At 43.7% G+C, this 20,765-nt stretch overlaps 2 protein-coding genes across 4 annotated transcripts; one reads left to right on the forward strand and one right to left on the reverse strand.

Moving 5' to 3' along the window:
- Positions 1–906: 906 nt before the first annotated feature.
- On the forward strand, positions 907–13,789 carry LOC123128537 (separase). Of its 3 annotated transcripts, none has more exons than XM_044548567.1 (27): positions 907–1,687; positions 1,772–1,949; positions 2,042–2,134; positions 3,196–3,327; positions 3,427–3,890; positions 3,978–4,086; positions 4,375–4,500; positions 4,585–4,884; positions 4,971–5,090; positions 5,188–5,409; positions 5,628–5,738; positions 5,869–6,015; positions 6,102–6,470; positions 6,556–6,645; positions 6,776–7,024; positions 7,275–7,398; positions 7,494–8,381; positions 8,910–9,153; positions 9,256–9,358; positions 9,521–9,712; positions 9,787–9,839; positions 9,927–10,156; positions 10,245–10,491; positions 10,656–11,046; positions 11,437–11,676; positions 12,115–12,202; positions 12,750–13,789. In XM_044548567.1, exons 1-27 carry the CDS (start codon positions 960–962, stop codon positions 13,265–13,267), a joined length of 6,756 nt encoding a protein of 2,251 aa, XP_044404502.1. In that variant the 5' UTR covers positions 907–959; the 3' UTR covers positions 13,268–13,789. The 3 variants fall into 3 exon arrangements, with proteins under 3 accessions (XP_044404502.1, XP_044404503.1, XP_044404504.1); XM_044548568.1 differs by having other exon boundaries at positions 3,981–4,086; XM_044548569.1 differs by lacking the exons at positions 11,437–11,676; positions 12,115–12,202; positions 12,750–13,789 and having other exon boundaries at positions 10,245–10,505; positions 10,656–10,812.
- Positions 13,790–14,305: 516 nt separating this feature from the next.
- LOC123128538 (uncharacterized) lies at positions 14,306–17,930 on the reverse strand. Its single transcript, XM_044548570.1, has 2 exons — positions 17,724–17,930; positions 14,306–15,609 (listed from the first exon to the last, which is right to left on the reverse strand). The coding sequence occupies exon 2, from the start codon at positions 15,591–15,593 to the stop codon at positions 14,553–14,555; it is 1,041 nt and encodes a 346-aa protein (XP_044404505.1). The 5' UTR covers positions 15,594–15,609; positions 17,724–17,930; the 3' UTR covers positions 14,306–14,552.
- Between the last annotated feature and the right edge of the window lie 2,835 nt (positions 17,931–20,765).

Consider the following 20,765-nt stretch of genomic DNA (forward strand, 5'->3'; position numbering starts at 1 on the left):
TGAGTAAAAGAATCAGTCTGGTGAGTGGCACAGCTTCCCTAGGGCCAAAGGTGGCAATCACCCTCCTACTCTAACAAAAATCCATTATGTGTACACCCTTAATGTTGGGCTTAAATATCAAATAGTAGTCAAAATTTAAGCTTAATTTGCATTCTTTGCCCCCTCAATGCCGCTTAATCCCTTCAACAGCCTCTGTCAAGCTCCGCCACTTAATGTGGTAATTTGGTGCGTTGGATGCGAGAGCTCAATACAACCGGAATGTCACGCCAAGCTTTGCCAAGGTCCGATCTTAACACGAGCCACTTTTTATCGTTGTTTGATTGCTTTTTTGTAATATAGTTTTCAATATTTGTTTACGTAATGAAGATGAATAGCTAAATTGGATATACAAAGCTCGTTATTGCTAGAATAATGGCCTGAACCTTTTTTTTTTGCAAAAATGATAGGTACCTGAGTCAGGTACAAGCACATGGCAAATCAAACGTTTTTTATGGCAATTCTAGTGACGCGAGGATGATAAGTTAGTTGACAAACACGATAAACTCTGTCAAAAAATAAACTCAAGCACGAAGTTGCCATCGCCTCGTCACTAAACTTGCCATCGAAAATGTTCCATTCGCCATGTGCTCATACCTGATGTTTGGGCGTTATCAGATTCCTTTTTTTTGAAAAAAAATCTGAACTAGCTTTTTTTTCAGGAATTAAATCTGAACCAGTCGCTAACAATCCAACATCTGAGGCCCAAATGGAACAAAAGCCTGCTTATTGTCCCAGAATTCCAGTTCGGCCCATACACACCCAATCTTCCGCCACACGCTTCGCACGGGCCAGATCTGGAATGCGCAGGCGACGAGACGAGTAGCGGCGCCTCTGCCAAAACCCTCCCCTTTTCCCGCCCCCCCCCAAACGGCCGAAAATTTTCCCCACACGGCCCCGCTCCGACCACCCCGCGCACCGCGATGGAGGCCGCCGCCGACGACCTCCTCGCCGCCCTCTCCTCCCCGAGCTCCCGCGCCGGCCTCCACTCCCGCTTCGCCGCCTACCTCCAGCCCTTCTCCCCCCACCTGCCCGCCGCGAACCCTAACCCCAAGCCGCCGCCGAAGGGGGCGACGAAGCAGAGCAAGCAGCAGCAGCAGCAGCCGCCGCCGCCCCCCGACGCGGCCGCCCTCCGCCCCCTCGCGAAGCGGTTCCTCCCGTTCCTCTGCCGCGCGCTCCAGCTCCTCCCGCCGCTCCTCTGCCCGAACCCTAGCGCGGGCGGCGACGCGGCGGGCCTCGACGAGCTGCTCGAGATCTACGGCCTCACCCTCGACTGCCTGGCGGCCATCTCGACCTGCCTCGCCGGGAAGCCCTACTCCGTGCTGCTCCAGCGCGGCCGCTTCGTGTGCTGCCTCGAGTCGCGCGGCCACTACGCCCGCGCCGAGGCGGAGGCCGCCGCCACTCTCGACGCCCTCCGCTGCGCGCTCTCGCCACCGACGGCCGCAAAGCCTTCTCGTGGCGCTGCAAGTGTTGCTCCCCTCCTCCCCGAGCCTGGCATTGCAGGAGAGGCTGGCGCGGACCCTGAAGTCACCACCCTTGCGGTTGAGCTCACCGTATGCCTTGCTAATTGTGCCAGCAAGGGCAAGGTGAAGGAAGATGCCTGCTATGAACGTGTTCGTAACCTTGTTGAGCAGCTCCGGCCATGGCTCTGGTGAGATAATGTGCTTTGCCAACTCTGCATTTTTTTACCAAGGAAGCATATACTGTGTGTGACTGAGATTTTGTGTGGTTGCAGGATTCTGACTGAGGGGGCCAGCAAGAAGTATCTCACTCTGCTTGTGAATGCACTGAGCCGCTGTGCCATTTTCCTGGCTGCTGAGTCTTCATTTTTCGACGCTGATCTTGTCCGTGAATTCTGTGTTGCAACCTTAGGGGAGTGCGAGAAGGCACAGCTGATTGAACGCTTGCCCATCGTACGTGTGTCTACCAATTTGATTGCCATTGAACTCAACAAATATAACTTAATTATATTGGTTAATGGTTTTACTGTTTATTCTTATTGAAGGTTGCACACAAGATCTGTTCTTCTGTAGATTTGACTTGGGGTGAGAGCACATCGCTTTTGCTTGCCGTGCTTGAGTCTGTTTTACGTGTCAAGGTAATGTACCTCTGAAACATGTTGATTTCACTAAAATTCAGAAGAACATTAAACTATACAAAGTTTAGCGGCAAAACCGTGACTTGGCTGTACCAAATGATTGTGAAGCTAGAAATATGGTCCCTATATTAGTGAGATTCCTTGCTATGGAGATGTGTGTGTGTGTGTGTGTGTGTGTGTGTGTGTGTGATTAAAAGTGGAATAAGGCTTGTCAATAGTTGGATTTTGCAAATCTATCTTACGAAACATTGTTTCCTGTCCATGGTTTAGACTTCTTTAGACACTGCATTTGTTCTTTAATTTAGGCTGGCTTAAGAAACTGTTCATCCGTGTCATATAGTACGGCTCATACAGCCCGGCTTGACAGGCTGGCTTAAGAAACTGTTCATCCGTGTCATATAGTAAAGATCCTGACCTATAAATATTCACAGCCCGGCTCATACGGGCGGACAATATTTACCCAGAGCCCTGTTGCGACCTCAATGCTCTTCTTGAAGGAGCTTACTTTAGAGCAAAAAAAGGGAATAAAAGTTAGGAAGACTACTGACGTAGGGCGGCGGGTGAGCTCAACCTCGAACCAAACAAGCAATTGACCAGTCCAGCATGGATTGAAATAGGAGCCGGTCTGACAGGAAGCTTTTGAAAACGGCCGCACCTCCTCGTTTCTTGGAAAAAAAATCCCTTGCAAAGCAATCAACAGAAATCAAATAAATCACCAATAGCAAGAAATCCCTTGCAAGAAAACAACAAAATCAACTCATGTAGTTGTATGTACACAATCTCAATCAAATCATATCTTTCCTTACCTTTGCTTATGGATTCCCTCCACACAGCAAATCTCAATCTCAACCCAATCAAAATTTCCTACGCCGGACCACTAGAATAAAGTTGCCCCGGTTGCAACACACAGGTATTTAGGTAGTTATGAATAAATGACAATTAAGTCTTGCAAGCAGATTTCTGGTGTACCTCAGTTCTCATATATTGTTTGCACCGAGGCAATGAGTTATTTTACCAATAAGACATTGTTAGCTGTTGTGATATCATGCAATTTTTTTCAGGCCTACTTACCTAAAGCTTTGAACGAGTTCCTGGAGTTTATAGATTATTTTTCTCGGAGTTTTCTTTCAAATAGGGATGTAAATGCTGGTGCTTCAAAACTATTTTATGGACAAGGTGGTTTTTCTTCTGAGGTACATCATGTACTGTTTTTTTACCATTGCTTGATGTTAATTTATACCATAACAGTGCTATTATTATTTTTGATTAATTAATTTGCTTGCAACTTATAGATTTCCCCGCCCATCGCCTCAGTTCTTCATCTTTATGCTACTGGATTACACTTCAGTAGGCAGCAAATGGAAAGCGAAGATCAGCCCTCTATGTCAGTGGATTTTCTCATGAATGAAAAGGACCTACAAACTTTGAACAATGCACTGGGCACACTAGAACGGATTTTCTGTGTCACTGATGGCAAATCCAGTAAACATGATAATTTGGGTAAATATTCAAGTACACTAACTGATGCCAGGCATCCCAATAAGAAACACAGTTATAGTTGTTCTCAGTCACGTGAGCATATTAATTTTTTGGCATATTTGGATTCTTTGGAGTTTGTTTGCAAGATACTATTGCAGCCTGCAAATGCAGTTTGGGAGAGCTTCTTCAAAGAAAAAACAGTCCCCACTTCGGGGAAAATGACATGTGTCTTAATGGCACTGAATCAGTTTATTGATTCCAGCCTTTTTGCTTATAGGTAAAGCCCATAAAATTGTACTGTATTATCTCACTGCGATAATCGAGTGATTTCTGATTTTGCAAGCTGTTCTTTTGTGTGTTGTAGCAGTTGTACCAAAATGTCTGACAAAGAGAAGGAGAGATTAAATAAAACCTTACTGAGGGCCCTAGTGTCAGCAATCAAAATTTCCTTTGTGACCAAAGAGGCTATCCAGGTACCTAAGTCGCTTGTCCTATACTTGTATTTGAATCTTATTAATAGGAACTCAAGACCATTTAGTCATTTACCACTGGTGTTATTACTTGTGCATCATAGAATCCCTTGATTCAACCTGTTATTGGTATCATCTTTGGAGCATTTTGTTGCATGTATAAGTTATTATCAATAAACAACTTTGTGTATTCTCCTTTACCAGTCCATTTGTGGAGAATTGCTGTTAAATCACTGAATTTACTATCTTCTACTACCATCCCTATTAATGCATTTTGCTTTCATAGTCCAGAAGAGCTTGTATTCTATCAATTGTGCCATTTCAAGTACATGGATAAAGCTTGAGGATTTCAAATATTTGATCCCTTCAATTGGCAACATCGGCGTGACACTTTATAATATTGGACATTTTGAAGAGGTACCCTTCTAAGGTGCTGGTCTTTTACTTAAATTTGCTTTTAACTACGGAGTTTTGTACGATTGACTGTTTTAACTGCTTCAGGCACCAAAGGCATTAGAACTATGCTGCCAAGCAACATGGGCACAGATCAGACTTTCTTACTGTAGACTATCAACAAGAACGGAAGGTCACATCATAATTGAGGATCTATCGAAGGATACACTGAAGGATATCATTACAGATGCATTTGCTAGGATAGACAAGATGGTTGACACTCTCCATAGATGTGGCTCAAAAGTGATACGAGATATTGTTGTGAAGAGCTTGTCTGAATTGTTGGCCCATGCTGACACATCAGATTATCACAAAAGCTATTCGGTTCTGATCAAGTCGTGGGTGAAGGTATTGACATAAAAAAAACTAGAGAAGCTATCCAACTTCAAACACTTTGCTGATTTGGTTTTGTTTATTTCTTATGCAAACTTTAGATAACACTTAAGGATTTTGCGAATGACCAAAATATGGATAGTGCCCCACTTCTATATCACTCTCTTATGGGCTACCCATCTCCCTTGCCAAAGAAGTTGATAGGCTCAATCTTAGAGCAGGTACCAGATTCTGTTTTGTTAGATTAAAAATAGTGTATCTTTATTTGGATCTCTTTCTGATGTGAAGTGCTTCGTGGACGTGCATTGGTTTTTGCAGGAATTATTAACATATGTAGAAATGGAATCTCGTGCCACCATGCTCTGCGGAAATATGCAAATAAGAATAATAGATATTCTCTTGAATGAACTTTATTGTTCAAAAGAGTACTATCTGGACAGATCAAAAGTTTTAGTTAGAAAGGCACGTGCACTCCGTTCATCTGGGGTGCAAAACATAAGCAGGTGTCTTGAGTCCTTATCTGAAGCCATATCTTTACTGGTGAAGCCCTTGCCACCCCCTTCTTGTCCTGTTTTCTTATGTATACCATGGTAGGAAGTATTATTATTGGTCCAGGAGTCCTATTAGGCTATGTTTCCTTTCCTTATACCCCAAGTCATGTGTAATATATATATGGTCCTTGGGCTACGCAATAGAGATAAGTTGCATCATAACATACCACGAGTGAGATCTAAGATCATTTTCTTCCATCGAACCAGCGAAGCATCTTACTGGATTCATCTCAAGGGAATGCGATCGTGATGCATGAATTAGCTATTGCATACTGCTTGCATGCACATTGTGCGCAGGAAGCCAATCGTGGCGGCAAGGTAACTGCTTCATATCCGAGCTGCATTTAGTTGAGTTCACAAGAATTGCTTGTAGTCACTTGTACTGTTGTACATTAGCTAGAACATGCCTTTCCGCTGTTTGCTCATGGTTATTTGTTATTTTGAATAGGTAATCTTTGATAATGCTAGGAGTGCCGTTGGCTTGTGGTCAAAGTTGGGTACTTCTCATCATTCTTCTCCTGGTGTGATCTTTCAACAGCCATCAGAAACTCTTGTACCACTTCTTTGTTCTCTTGTTGATTTGTTGGCCATGAAGGTAAGTCAAAGCTAAAACTTATTAGGTTTGATAAGATATAACTGTGCCTTTAGCAAGATAATTATGTGTTTTTTGCCCTATATCAGGGTCACTTTGAGCTTCAGTTTGAGCTGTGCAAGCTTATCATAACGATGTGGAAGCAAGAAAATTTACCCATAGAAAAGTTATTATCCATGTTATTTATCAACCGGCGCCTTAATCATGCGTGCTGTCATCTCCCAGTGGACCAGAAATTTGTTTCTTATGTGGCAGAACACCTTGGTGTTGATTGCCGCAATACATTGTTTTGGAGAAACTGTTTCAAAGGAGATTATCCTTCTCTTTCTATGTTTCTTCAGCAGTTGTTGCCTGTTGAGTTCTTTTCTCAACCATGTGAATATTCCCTTGGAAATCAGTTTGGTTTCAATGCTAGTGTTGATGGGATTGTTAAAGTTGCATCATCTCTGGTTTCTGAAGTAAGCTCAGTTACTTGCATTGCAAAAATGTAGTTCTTATTGTCCTTTAGTTTTTCTGTTATGCATCTTGTATTGCTTTTTGCAGGTTCCTTCGAATAATCAATCAACCTATCTGGCTGGTTGGCTGTATTATGATTTGTCAGAAAGACTTCTGTCAAGAGGACAACTTCTCCAGGTAATCATTTTCTCTCTCATCAATTTACTTTGGTGGAAAATCTCCAGCTATTATGAAATTTGCTTGACTGTAGAGCTGCTTTATAGTTTAGCCCCTTGTAATCAGAACAACTATTTGTTTTGTTTTGCAGGCCATTTCATATGGAAGAGAAGCCCTCCAATTGCGCAAGAAGCTCCTAAAAAAGAAGTTCAAATTTAATTTGGGCAAGTTTGTAAGCAAGGAAAGCGAATGTTCTGATGGGCAAGGCTTTGTTTCACTTGAAGCATGGGGACCAACAATGGCTGAAATTTGGCCAGATTGCACCAGGCCAAGCAGCATGAGAGATTCTTTCCTTACCCCATGGAATGTACTTAAATGTTACCTTGAAAGCATATTACAGGTATGACAATAGTGTGGCGTGAGTTAAGTTCAGTACCAGCAAATTGATTGGAAAAGTTGGTGGAATATGTGCACCACCGCTAGCCATCTTTAACATAGTAAGATGAGTCCAACCTACTTATGAGTGATGGCTTGTGTTGACACTGCTTTGGCTTTTGGCAATATCGCAATCATTTCCATAATGTAAAACATGGTCTGAAGTTGGCTACAGACTTTCTCATGTTATTCATGTTTTTTCACTATGTACTCAGGTTGCTCTGATGCATGAGTTGATTGGTGATGGCGCCGAAGCAGAAGTTGTATTACGGACAGGAAAGGAGATATCATGTTTCCAAGGATTGCCAATTTTTGCTGTTGTTTTTACATCAGCGTTAGGTACATACATCTAGCGATGATCTGTCTGTTGGTTTATTGTTTTTATTCATCTGTGTTGGTTTTTATTCATTTTTCCCTTCTTTCTCATCTTTTAGGTCAACTATACTGCAAGAGACAGCTGTGGGATGCTGCAGAGGGTGAGCTTAAACATGCTAGGGATCTCCTTAAAGAAAATGGTGAATTCATTTCATGTGAGACATGCAGGTTGACTCTAGAGATATCAGTTGATGTGCAAGCTGGGGATCTGTTTTGGAATCAATTTGACAAAGATTTGCAAAAACATTCAACATGTAATTTGTCTCGTGCTTTATGCATGTACCGATCTGCCATGGAGAAATTGAATGACACCAGTTTGGAATTTTCTGCTGGGTCCTGTGGTAAACTTAATACGAGTTGCATTTTGGGCAACAAAGACTGTATTGCAGAAACCAAGCGTGGAGCTTGTAATCGTGGGAAAAAACCCTTAGCAGCCAAGGATGGAGTGTTACCTCCATGTACTCCTTGTTTGTTGTTCAGTCAAGCACCTATTGACCAGCACAATGAACTTGTGGGATTAAAATCTGAAAGGGAAAACATGAAGAATGCCGAAAGTGCCCCACCATTGGATGTTAACGTTAAGAAGACATCCAGAACTTCATCACGTTTAGCCAAAGAACAGAATGCGGCAGCTCATGCAAAGACTAGAACCACCCGATCCAGCAAGCGAACTGCACATGTGAAAAGTGAAAAAGATCTAGCTGAACTGAATAGTGAGAATGACATATCTGGGAGCTACAAATTGTCCACAGATGCTTTGGTCTGTGGGAAGCTAAGCTGCTCTCTTGATGGTGTTTACTGCAGCAGAGATGACATATGCAATATGTTTGGGTGTTGGAATTGCCTTTTTGTTAATTCACTCAATTCCGAGTCCATTGAGAATATATTGCAGTTCAGAAAAGACTGCATCCGCCGACGCCATCTTGTGTCTCTTCTGTTAAAAACAGGTACCATTTTTATCCATGTTCTGTTATGTGCCAAACCAATCTTGTGATATACTTCAGTTATGAGACACGCAATTGAAGGTTTCACATACCTAAGGAACCTCATTGGTTGGTAACTTGGTGCTTAATTATGTCAAAACTAAGTTAGCTGAAGTGTGCCTTGCCACAAAAGACGTGGCCAACACAATGGGGGCCCCAAGTGCTCAGCTTAGCTAAATTATTAGTCTATGATGGTGGTCCATGGAGTTAGAAAAGTGTGACCGGCCACAACAATGCCTGTGAAACAAACAGTAGCCTAAGTTTCTTACGCAAGTTGTACAAGTAGACACTCCCTGAAAGCTCTCACATCACAAATATAGTGCTCCACATTTCTACATGCGATACTTGGAAATGTATGGTTCTGTTAGCTTAAGTAGTTTGATCAAATTTGATTTCTTGCTTCTGTAGTTGGGCTACTTGTCGATCATTACTTAGTAGTTAAGTTCCTTAATTCTTTTCATATTATTCAGTCCTGATGTGCTGCCTTTGCAGCAAGAGCCTTGGGAGCTCAGGGTGGAAAGCATGGAGCTCATGAAGTTCATAGTATCTACTGGCAGTGTATATCATTGTTGTATTTCAGATCTCTTCCTCAAGGTTGTTATAGAACCTATGAGTCTCATTTAATTGGACTAATCATGAATGAAAATACTGGTGATTTTCTTTCTTTAGAGCGTGCGGAAATACTATGTAGTATGAGTTTCTTTTTGCTGAAGGGTTTCCTTTCAGAACAGTCAAGGTTTGTCTAAATCAATTCCCTATTATGCATCAGTCACATGCATAACATTCTGATCGTAGCAGTTCACGACCCCTGCTAAACTGTCATCATCACTATCTGCAGGGATAGTTGCTGCAGCTTCTCTAGTGTACAAACGGCTGATATCGTTTCTTGGTTGCTGAAAGCTTTTGTGTTATCTGGAGAGAGTCCTTCACTTCTTCAGGAGGTCTGTGATATTCTCAAGTCATTCGCTCTCGTAATTTTAAATGCTTAGTTCGTATAACTTTCTACCTCTTTTTGTGAGTGTCTGCTCAAGTCAGGCTATTTTTTCCTTTTGTCGTCAATTATACACTTGCTCCTGTCTTTACATCCAACTCCCCCATTGCAGGTTTGCAGGCTACTCACATGCATATTCTTACTCTCAACGATAGATTCCACGGTTCAATTACCTTTGTATTCCAAGGGATCTCTCTCTTTGAATCATTGGGCTGCTTACTTTCATCAAGCTTCTGTTGGAACTCATCTCAATTGCCATTACCTTGCAAGCTTACAGGCATTGCCCAGAAAAACAGATTCGAAGGTTTGTACCACTCCGAAGTTCACAACCAGATTAACACATACTGGCATACTTCATTTGTTCTTTCATGTTTTCAGGGTCTTGTTGGAGATTTCGCAGACAAGATAGATGAGGTCCCAAAGTTTCTAAGGTTTAAAATTTTAAATAGTTAACTTGCTGATTTATTGTTTCATATGGTGTATGTACATGTATAATTAAACTACAATTTCGGTATCAGGTTTTCATCGGCAGACATGGAACATCTCGAAAAGCATGTATCAGAATTCTTCAATCAACTTCCTGATGTACCAATTGTGTGCATTAGTATGCTTGGAGGTGATTTTGTGAATGTTCTTGGGGAAGCACTTCTTCTCCCTTCCCTGTTTCCTGCTTGGATGTTGCTCTCAAGGTTTGATTCAACAAACAAGCCTACCACAATGCTTCTACCAGTGGATTCTATTTCAAAAGGTGTGTAGATTGCCTGTTGTGTTGCATAGTCTTATAAGTTAATATTGGGTCTCTTGCACTTTTTATTCACATGCTTATTGTTTGACAGAAGCACATAATGAAGACTCTTCTATCAAAGAACTGGATAATCCAACTAGAGCTTCAGATAAGAATTGGAAGTGCCCTTGGAGCTGCACTATTATAGATTACGTGGCTCCAACTTTCAGAAAGCTACTTGAGGATAACTTTAGATCCCTCTCTGGTGCAATTGATATTCCAAAGGATGGACAAGCAAATACAGTAAGGTGGTGGTCGGATAGAATGAAGCTCAACAACGACCTTAATGAGATACTGGAGTAAGATTTCTTATGTATGCTACCCGTGCAACTGTAAATATTTTAAGACGGTCTCTAGATATCTTGCTCCGTACATTATTGAAGATTTGCGTTTTCATTATAGGATTATGTTTTAAAAATCAATATTCCTTTGTTCTGATGTCTTTGCTTGCCGTTTTGAACAGAAGCATGGAAAAATTGTGGCTAGGACCCTGGAAATACCTTCTGCTGGGGCACCAATCCGCTGACCAACACAGTGAGGCAGTGCTGGAAAATCTAATCACTGGTCTAGAATCAGAATTCAAACTTGAATTAAATCCAGCGCTCATCAAGGTCATCCTTGGTGGGGTTACATCAGTGGATGAACTGAAAGAATGTGTTTGTCAGCTTGTATCATATAAAGCTTACTTTGGCAGGGGAGGGTGTTGTGGAAGAGATAGACTTAGAGCCTTCTCTTGCCAGATTGATGCTGAAGCTCTGGTGTCCCTTGAGCATTTATGCAATGGTGTAGTGAATGAGCTGGCCGAGCCAGTTGAGAGAACTCCAGTGATTTTAGTTCTGGATACTGAGGTGCAGGTGAGCAATATGATATCCTTATTATTGGCCATCTCTTCTGTTATTAAAAAGGTCCTTTTGACTCTGTTATAAGTTTTGACGGATGTTCCGCCTACTGATTAGCCACTAGAAGGGATATAAATTAAATGAAAGCTGTGTCATCATTTGCATCTACCTTGATGTGATCTAATGTAATTCATTTTTGCGGTAAATAATTAAACAATGGATGAAACAACACTGTAAGGATCTTTCATGGTAAATTTTAGTGTAGCAATATTCTTTAACCTCGAAAGGAAATGTTCTACTGCTAGCTTTCTCGTATTCTTTCTCTAGCAATATTGCCAATAGAAGCTTTTTTTGATCCCCATCATATATCTTCTTTAACCTCTTCTTAAAAATGATTGAGTGCAGATGCTTCCTTGGGAGAACTTGCCTGTGTTAAGGAATCAGGAAATGTACCGCATGCCGTCAGTGAGAAGCATCTTTCTAGCATTGACTAGAAGCACTGATCATCAGAAAGATGCCAGTGTCATAGACCCTCCTTTTCCTGTTATTGACCCTTTCAATGCATTCTATCTGTTGAATCCTGGTGGTGATTTGATCAGCACACAAGAGGAATTTGATCAGTTGTTTAGAAACTACGAGTGGAAGGTAACGATGATCTGTTAACTATTTAGAGATGATGAGAAAATGTGCTGCTTGTTTAAACAACCTTCTCAATGGTGAATATTGCAAAAGAAGAATCCTACACCTGTGTTGTATAAACAATGTAGTCTGACTTGCGAAAGTGGAACCTTTACTGTTTTCTTTAAACTCTAGAAATGGTAAATATAAATAGTTGGAAATCTGGTTTCCTGGTAGCTTTTGGTGTAGACTCTACATTTGAGTGTATTGTTAGTTTCACTAGTCAGGCATGCATCAAGTTTAGCATACTATATAAAGATGATGCAACCTGCTGAAGCGCTTTAACGTCTGTCACAAGGAAATAAGCCATGTATCCAAGAATGATGCAAGCTAGTTAAAGTATAAATTTGGATTTTTCTTAAAGCAATCACCAGCATATAATTGTGATGCATTGATGCCATGCAGGGAAATGCTGGGGATGCTCCTACAGCTGAAGAGCTTGTCTTGGCCCTGAGGAATCATGATCTTTTTCTCTACTTTGGACATGGAAGTGGTATGCACTATGGTCTATGGATATAAATATTGGTAGTTAAGTCATTTTGCTGGCTTGTATAATGTGCTTGTGTCGGAGTCATTTGAACTTCCACGGCTTCAACCTTCAACATTTGAAGCCATCAAAGTGTAGCGCATTACCATAATATCCATACTATAGGATGCAAGCTAAAAAACAGTGTCTGGTTCTTCTATGGGCATAGCTACCCGTGTTAAGTTATTTTGTACAAAATGCTCACCAAGCTTCTATTGAAAGCTTCCACAGGAACTTTAACTAGCAGTAGATGACGCATAGTTTTATAAAACTTAATACTTGTATAGTAGTATAGTGGCAGATGTATCAGTAGGAACTATTGCTTCTGATGCTAGTGCTAACAAATGCCTTCAAGTCTGGTGGTTTGATGACCACTTGTGCTATTATTGTTGAGGAATATGAACTCCCAGCACTTAGTACCGTTCAGTATTCAGATACTTTTTATAAACTGGGTACTGCTCAGGTATCAGTTGTACTAACAGAGTGTTCTAACTAGTCTGAGAAAATGTTGCAGGAAGCCAGTATGTCTCTGGAAAGGAAATTGAGAAGTTAGATAATTGTGCAGCTGCTCTCCTCATGGGTTGCAGTAGTGGGACACTTCATTGCAAAGGAGCGTATGCTCCTCAAGGGACCCCTTTGTCTTATTTATTTGCTGGTTCTCCGTCTGTCATTGCAAATCTCTGGGACGTCTCAGATAAAGATATAGATCGATTTAGTAAAGCACTGCTCAATTCATGGCTGCAAGAAAATGTCACGGCTGCCAAGAATTGCTCTAAATGTTGCCCTCTGACAAAAGAATTTGAGTCCATGACCATCGCCGCGAAGGACAATGGTAGGTCAAGACGAAAAGGCTCACGATCTAGGAAGCAACAACAGACAGTAGAGATGGGCGGCAGTAGTAGCTGCTGTAACTGCGGGCACAGGCGAATAGCTTCACATATAAGTGAAGCTAGGCGTGCTTGCAGGCTTCCTCTTATGATCGGTGCATCTCCTGTTTGTTATGGTGTGCCTACTATCATCAGGAAGAAGTAATGGACATGCAGTGTTCTAATGGGAGATCATCGAGGACTGCATGCTGTAGTTCTGGGCTTTGAGCCACTGATGCAAACCGCATCGCACCGAGGGAAGTGCCATGATAGGCATGTCATTGCACAAGCTCAAATGTTCTGGTGACATGTTTATGCTGTTGTTTGTACTTAGCAGCAGATGCAGAGCTAACTAGATAATGCTGATTGGCTGTTTTTTTACCCAAGGACCAGCCCGAAATTTCATCGATTCTGACGAGATTCAGTAGCATGTAGAGCAAATGAGTAGAATTATGCTCTGGGAAATCAGTAGCATGTAGAGCAAATGAGCCTTGATCTGTTGTTAATTTGTTATACATGTGCTTCCAAATGTAATTTTGAGCACATATGTAATCTCATGTACTGGAAATCGTAGCATGTAGAGCAACTGAACCAGCCCCAAGGCAAGTGGTAACTGTTGTTTGTATTATTTTGTACACTACAGATGTGATTCTTTCTGTTACATTATAATATAGCTGGTTTAATTGTATGTTCTCGTACCGTTGTAGCTTCCATAATATAGCTGGCAAAGTTTATCTTCAAAAGTCAAGCTTCATAAACTTTGACCAAATTTAAATCAGGTACATCATGATTCATGAGACATGTTTTTTTACAAGGATTTTGCTACAAATTGATGTCAGTTTTTTTTAGCAAGCACAAAAAATCCTTGCCATGTTCAGTTTTTTTTGCCAGGAATTGCCATGCCATGTTTAAAAATCCGACGCCAGATTTTTAGCATTTCTGTTTTATATTGTACTATTAGATATTCTTGGTCGAACTCTACAATGTCCGTACGCACAATGTTATGGAAGGAAGGGAGCACTATGCCAAAATGTGCTGTATTATGCGAGCGCAGATGTGCATTTCATCGTTCTCATGTCTGCAATTATTCATAGCTTCACCCGGCAGTGCAGTGAGTGCTGTATTTAAAACCCAACATGTCACAAATGAAATAGGTGGACAACGCAGTATCCAACACAGCAGAGCCACGCACACAACAAAGAACAGCAGCTGAAATAATTGGCCAGAAACAATTGGAAACTACACAAGCCGCACAAGATGGATGCGGCATTTTCCTTTTTCAGCAAAGAATGTGAAAATGATACATGGTTGATGGAAAGCAATGAGCTGAGGTTAAGACAAACTACTTTGGTACAATGATCATGAACAAGTAAATTTTGGTTGGAATTGATGAATGCCAGGCACCAGGGAATCAGCTGTGCATGTACTCTGGTGACAGAGCCCCTGCCTTCTCAATTAGAATCTAAAAACAGTCTTCCACGGTTCCTACGGCGTCGCCGGCGACGCCTGTCTGATCTAAGCATACCCGCGCCTCCCGCTCCGGCCAGAGCCATATCATCCTCGTCGTCGCCCTCCGAGGTGAAAGGGTATGGGGTGGTCTCGTTGGCACCACCACCGCTAACCGCATAATCTTCCTCGGCATTTCCAGGCATGCCACTTGGACTCTGGAGACTTTGCGTTCGATGTCGCTGAGCAACTTGACGCATCATGAATATTATCAACCTCCGAGCGTTATCTGCCTCCCGGTCATTGCCACGATCGTCGTCGTCGCTGTCTTCGTCCTCCAAGTCCGCTCCATCCTCCAGGTCCAACACATAGTCACCCCAAACCACTGCCCTCCCCATTGATGAAGTGACCGTGCTGAGTGCGTCTTCCCTCTCTCTTTCAAACTCGAGCGATCTCCACTTCTGTTCCACGGCAGGATCCACTTCCCTTGGCTGCACAAGAGGGTGCTCCAACTTCACATGCTTGCGGAGTTCCTTGTACGTCCCCACAAACGAGCAGCCATCCTGCATGCATGTTCTCCTTTTCCCATTCAGGTAACTTCGAGCAGGTTCTACCACAGTCCACCCCTTCACTTTGCCACGACACAATGGGCATGCGAGGTCAATGGACTCAGTCTTCTCGACTGCAGTCAATGGCACAAAGTCCAAGGTACTGCCAACAGTGCTGGCAGGCAGTTCCTCAAGCAATGCCCCCTTGGTGTATGCCTTCTTGAACTGATCGAGGCAATTTGAGTGCCGGTAGCTCGTTCCACACATGTAAGGGCGGCAGCCCTTGTCATGAGACGAACAAAGGAGAAGCACAGCATTGTGTGGGTATTCCATGCATACAGAGCAGTTGGCATCTTCCCAGTCCATCTTCTGCACAGTTGGCAGTGCTTTCTTCCGGTTGGCTCCTTTCATTGCTTTCCAGCGGTATGAAGGAATGGGATACGGCGTGGCCCTGAGACGACGAGCCGCATGCCTCTTTGCCCTTGCATTTCTTGCCATTTTCTTGGAAACCTGTCTGGAAAACCATCACTACATGAGCACCTCATAACAGTGTAACGTACAATAAACAGGAGGATCAATAGCAAATAAAGGAGGGGAGAGATCAGAACCACACCAGAAATATGAACAAACAAAAGAAAGTCCCTTCCAATTATGTTAGTATATTGACAATCAAAGTCATATGAAGGGGAAAATGAGTATGAACTCATCCAGCATATTCTCTGCCCCGAATGGTTCAACAGCATAAGCAGCAGGGCAGCAAAGGGGGCTGACAGCATGAAACACAATCAAGTAGACTGGTGATCTACAGGTGCCGATTTCATTAGGTTCTGGGAACTGGGATCATACACTTCCAAGATCATCAGGAGAAAGTTCTACCCTAGAAATAAAAATGAATATGCAAAGCCAAGCCCTGAAGATTACTTGATCTGCATCACTCATGATGAAGAACACATCATAGATCAAAGTCCACGGAGATAATGTAGAAGGTTGTGAATCGTGTCAAAAGCACACAAGTAATAAAGCTGAAGCATATTACTGGTGAAAGTGTATCAACAGATTGCCAATATACATGCAACCAAGGAGCACATCAACTTCTAGGCAAACGATCATGTTTTCATAACCAAATCGACCCCCCCGCAGAATTCGATTGAGACAAGAAAACTCTTGAGCAACGTTACCACACAATTGCAGCTTTACTCTTGCAGCGCAGGCTATCAAACTTCAGATCCACAAGAATGGCTAACAAAGCAGCACAGGCACCAGAAGTCACAAATAGACTTTCTGGGATCCAAGTACAGTTGGGAAGGCAGATAAATAAAGAAACAAGGCGCTGGCACAACCAGGAGCATTAAATAATGAAATGCATCAGATGTGATCTACATTCCCCATTAAAAAATAACACCTAAGAGCCAGATAAGACTAGCTAAAGGAAAAAAACCAGCGACTCACATGGAGCATCTCAGCTCGTCTCAGATCTGCCAGATTAGATGTGAAAAAACAAGGAACAACACATACTACTTTTTTTAATTGGAGAGAATCATTTGATACTGCACTTGGGCCAAAGATTCCATCCTTTGAGGACATGCTACGTTACCAGCACACGGAAAGAATATGAAGCAAAGGTGTCTCCTTTAAGTTTCGCTTTGCTCCTGGTCCTGCTTACACGATAAATGCAGATTGCAAGCACATGGAAGGAGGTTGGGAAATGATCTCTTTTGCCGCAACTTGGTGTCTTGGACCCAAATCCAGCATTCTCGAGCCAACATTAGCGGCAAAAGGATGCATTTATTTCCCTTCCATGTAAAAGCACCCTATCCACTCGATGGTGCAGTAGTAACTAAGCAAGATCTCTCTTCCTGCACTTCCAGGCGAAGAACTGCATGGCAGAATGCTAACAAATCCGGAGAACGGAGCCCTGTTGCTTTACTTAAGACTCCTAATTATTCACATTCCTAGAGAAATGAGCATCAACAGACTAGAGTTTTGCTCTTCCTTTCTGTTGAGTCAATCATTTCCAACAGAAAAAAGAAATCTAGACACAGCAACAATCGCAGTTGCACAACAAATTCATGGACCACGCCATTGTAGCACACAGTTCCAATCTACACTAGACGCAGAGCCAAATAGCAAGAACGAGCCTCAAAATTACTGCTTCATCGACTCACAATTGGCGGTAGAGAAGCCTCGTTTGCTGAGGTAACTCCAATTCACAGCAAAGACCCAAGAGATCGTGATCGCAAGCACCCAAATCCTCACTGCCCCTGGCGAAATTCGCACGGAGAGGACCAATTTTGGTCACCCCATGAGAGATCCCCTGCCCAGACCGCTCCCCGGCAGCCCCCGCCCGGATCACGGCCTGGGCTCCCCGGATACGGCCCCGTGCCGCCTCCTCCCCGCGGGAACCAGCCGCAGAGCACTCAAATCGCCGCCGGAACACCCGAAATTCCCCGGGAAGAGGCCGTCTCCCCGCAATTCCCAGCGCAACACGCAAGCAAAAGCACGTCCCTCACCACTCCACGCCCCAGAGGGGCAGGCCTCACCCCGTCCCTCCCAGACCAAAACCACAACCACCAAATCAAGCGAACCGAATCAGAGGCAAGGCAGGGGGGGCTGTAGTTGGATATATACCTAGGCCGCGGCGGGGTCGGCGAGGGGCGCGGGTCCGGGCGGTCCCGGCGGCGGAGTCGGGCACGGCGGGGCGACGACGGCGAGGGGCACGAGGGGGAGGCGTGCGGGGGAACGGAGAGGACAAGGACGCAAGTTATGGAGGCCAACGATTTGGTCGAGGGAGAGAGGAGAAGAAAAGTGGCGCAAAAAGAAGAGAAAAAAAACTGGATAAGGAAAAAAAAAAAGAGAATGGGGAGTTGGGAAATGGACGCGAGGGGGGAGGGGGGGAGAGGATGGCCGGTGGGCCGGAGGAGGCTGGGGGATAGGCAGCGGCGGCCACGTTTGCTTTTTTGTTGCGTTGGCGTTGCAATTACGGCTCGGGTTTGGGGCGGGGAGGCGTGGGGCGGGTCCGTGGACCGAGCCCGTCGCGGGCGGACACGAGGGGCGTGGCGGCGAGGCGGGGCGCGTGGGCGGCGTCCATGCAGGCGGTGAGGCGCCGCGGTGAGTGACGCAACCGACGGGATCGGAGGGGCATGTGCTGCTGCGTTGAAACGACGGACGGGCGGACGGGGAGGAGGAATATGCATATTCTCTCCTCAGATTTATTCATCGCGGTAGTGGTGGAATGGGCATTTTTACCCCCGCGTGTTAAAAGGATTCATTTCATTCCTTCGCGCGGAAAAACACCGTCACGTGGCCTCTTCGCCTTTCCACGCCTCGTCTCTTCAACGGTTCAAGCAGTAGAACCGACGATCCTCGTCAAAGAAAAAAAAAAGGGTAGTAGAACCGACAATCCTCATAAAAAAGAGAGTAGTACAACCGAAGATGACCGCGAACGATGCTAACATTTGGCTTGGGGATTTTTTTTCCTTTTCATATTGGATCGAATTACCGAGCTATGGCATCTCGAAAAAGCTCCTATGTGTCCTTTTTCCTCTTCTTCTTATGGAGTGCCTGAAAAATCAACCCGTGCCGATTCTCATGTCTCTGTATGTGGTTTGAAAATAAGCGGACGGTTTTTACTCTCTTAGCATTTACACAAAAGGTTTGGCATTGCAATCTTGTACCCCTATTTCGGGTCTTCTGTGAGATCCTGATAATAAAAGAGGGTCTTAATTAGTGATTTGTTGATGGAACCACCAAGCACATGCTCTTTTGGTGCCCCAAAGATTGCAAGTTAATGCTATAGTTTGTTACCAAATTATCGTCTAGAGATTGACATGGTCAGCTTTGCTATCAATGAGCTAAATTAAATAGGCCGCCAAAGGATAATGTTTTGTTTGTTTTTGTGCCCTTCTGCTTGAAAAATCCCTTTGATTTTCACCATGATCAACATTATCTCATTGGTGGCACCTTGTTTACAATGAGAACCGTCGCCTCGATTAGACAACGCATCGCCATTCACTGGAGCCATACTCCTCTTCATCCGACCGCACATACTAGATCTGCAATGTCATCATCTCGTGCACCGACCAATCATCATCCTTGTTGAAGTGGGAGGCGCTAGTGCCACTACATCACATTGACCAAGAAGGGCCGAGGCTTGGACCTTGAGATCTCCTAGAGTGCATGATAGCCTGTTTCCCCTCATCGCCCCATCCTCTCCTTGACAATCAACTATGACGAGGCATCAGTTGAGTGTAGGCCCATCAGACGAGGAAGCAACAACATTACTAATTGACGATGCAGTGGAGCTTATGGTTAGTCATAGCTAACTAGTCGAACGGTGGTGGCGACGCTTAAGCCCATTGCTAAATTTTGTGGGCTTCTCAATTTGAAATGTTAATGATGAACTACAAAAAGATATATAACCCTTTATGACTTGTAGAAAACGTATATTGTGCACCTAATCAAATTAAAATGTATGAGTACATAGATACAACATACATTTTTTGAGTTGTTTGGCTTTGCTTACCATATGTGTCACGTGTAGTCCTGGCCATGGGCAGCCCGGCCCGACGCCGCTCTCGGGCCGGGCTCGGGCCTAGATTTTGAGCCCGAAGGCCGGGCCCATCGTTTTTCGCATTTTCCTGAAGGACAAGCTGGGCCGGCCTGAAGCCCGACGGGCTTTTACGTGTTTGGGCCGGGCTCGGGCCCAGAAAATAGGCTCGGCGGCCGGGCCGGGCCGGGCTCGGGCCTGGGGTTTTTGCGTCGGGCTTGGCTAGGCCCGGCCCGAAGCCCGACCCGGCCCGAGGTATGGCCAGGTATAGTCACGTGGTAGATACAACATACATATATCCTAACACAAGCATTTCACTTTAAATTTGATTGGAGACTCGAGGAAAGAATGCAATGAAAAGTAGTTAATTTGGACTGCATTGTTAATTTCATCAGTTAACACTGCTATAACTGAACTTCTTTTTTATGTTTCTTGTGTCGTTGTTTGAAATTTCTACTTCGCGGTAGTCGACTTGTTATTCTTGTGACCTAGTTTTATCTTTAGATTTTCTTTGTGAACTTTGAGCGAAGTTCTCGGCTTAAAACACACCCTTTGCACCACAAGACCCGTTACGTATGATACGTTCTTCGAGCTGTACATAATCTTTTCTTTTGAAATGCCGATTACAATATAGACGCACATGGTCACACATCGTTTATTAAAGACCGGATCGAAATTGCAGAGCTTCAAGATCAATGAAATGCCACATGTGTAGAATAATTTAAGTCTGTACATACTGAATTGCTGATGCAGTTCTTTTATTTAGGACTTGGTGTGGGAAAACATGCTGTTTAGCTGTGCGACAATACGCGTATATTTGCATTTTTGCGTGTATGACGTGGTTTAGTATTGCCAGAGGAAAGGGTCTCCGTTCTCAGGTCGCCTAGACAAACATTTTCTTTAAGAGACTAGAGAGACTTTCACGCGAACAAGTAACGAGAAGAGTGAAAACAACCGCAACCATGGCTTAGCTGTCTTCTTGTGCGATTTGGCCACCGTGCAGATCAGATAGATCGATCAAGGGCGACTAAGCTGGAAGATTCCTGCAGACTACTACTAGTACTAATATCAGCATGTGGCAGGAAGAGAATAATGATGCGATCAAATCTGGATGGGGATAGATA

The sequence above is a fragment of the Triticum aestivum genome, chromosome 6A (assembly GCF_018294505.1).
Source record: "Triticum aestivum cultivar Chinese Spring chromosome 6A, IWGSC CS RefSeq v2.1, whole genome shotgun sequence".
Lineage (NCBI taxonomy): Eukaryota > Viridiplantae > Streptophyta > Magnoliopsida > Poales > Poaceae > Triticum > Triticum aestivum.

Excerpts from the sequence above, each read along its gene's own strand:
- LOC123128537 (XM_044548567.1), top strand. The coding sequence starts at position 960 with ATGGAGGCCGCCGCCGACGACCTCCTCGCCGCCCTCTCCTCCCCGAGC. Across the intron at positions 5,091-5,187 it reads TAGGCTCAATCTTAGAGCAG|GAATTATTAACATATGTAGA; the intron begins GTACCAGATTCT and ends TGGTTTTTGCAG. Across the intron at positions 11,677-12,114 it reads TTAGAAACTACGAGTGGAAG|GGAAATGCTGGGGATGCTCC; the intron begins GTAACGATGATC and ends GATGCCATGCAG.
- LOC123128538 (XM_044548570.1), bottom strand. The coding sequence starts at position 15,593 with ATGGCAAGAAATGCAAGGGCAAAGAGGCATGCGGCTCGTCGTCTCAGG.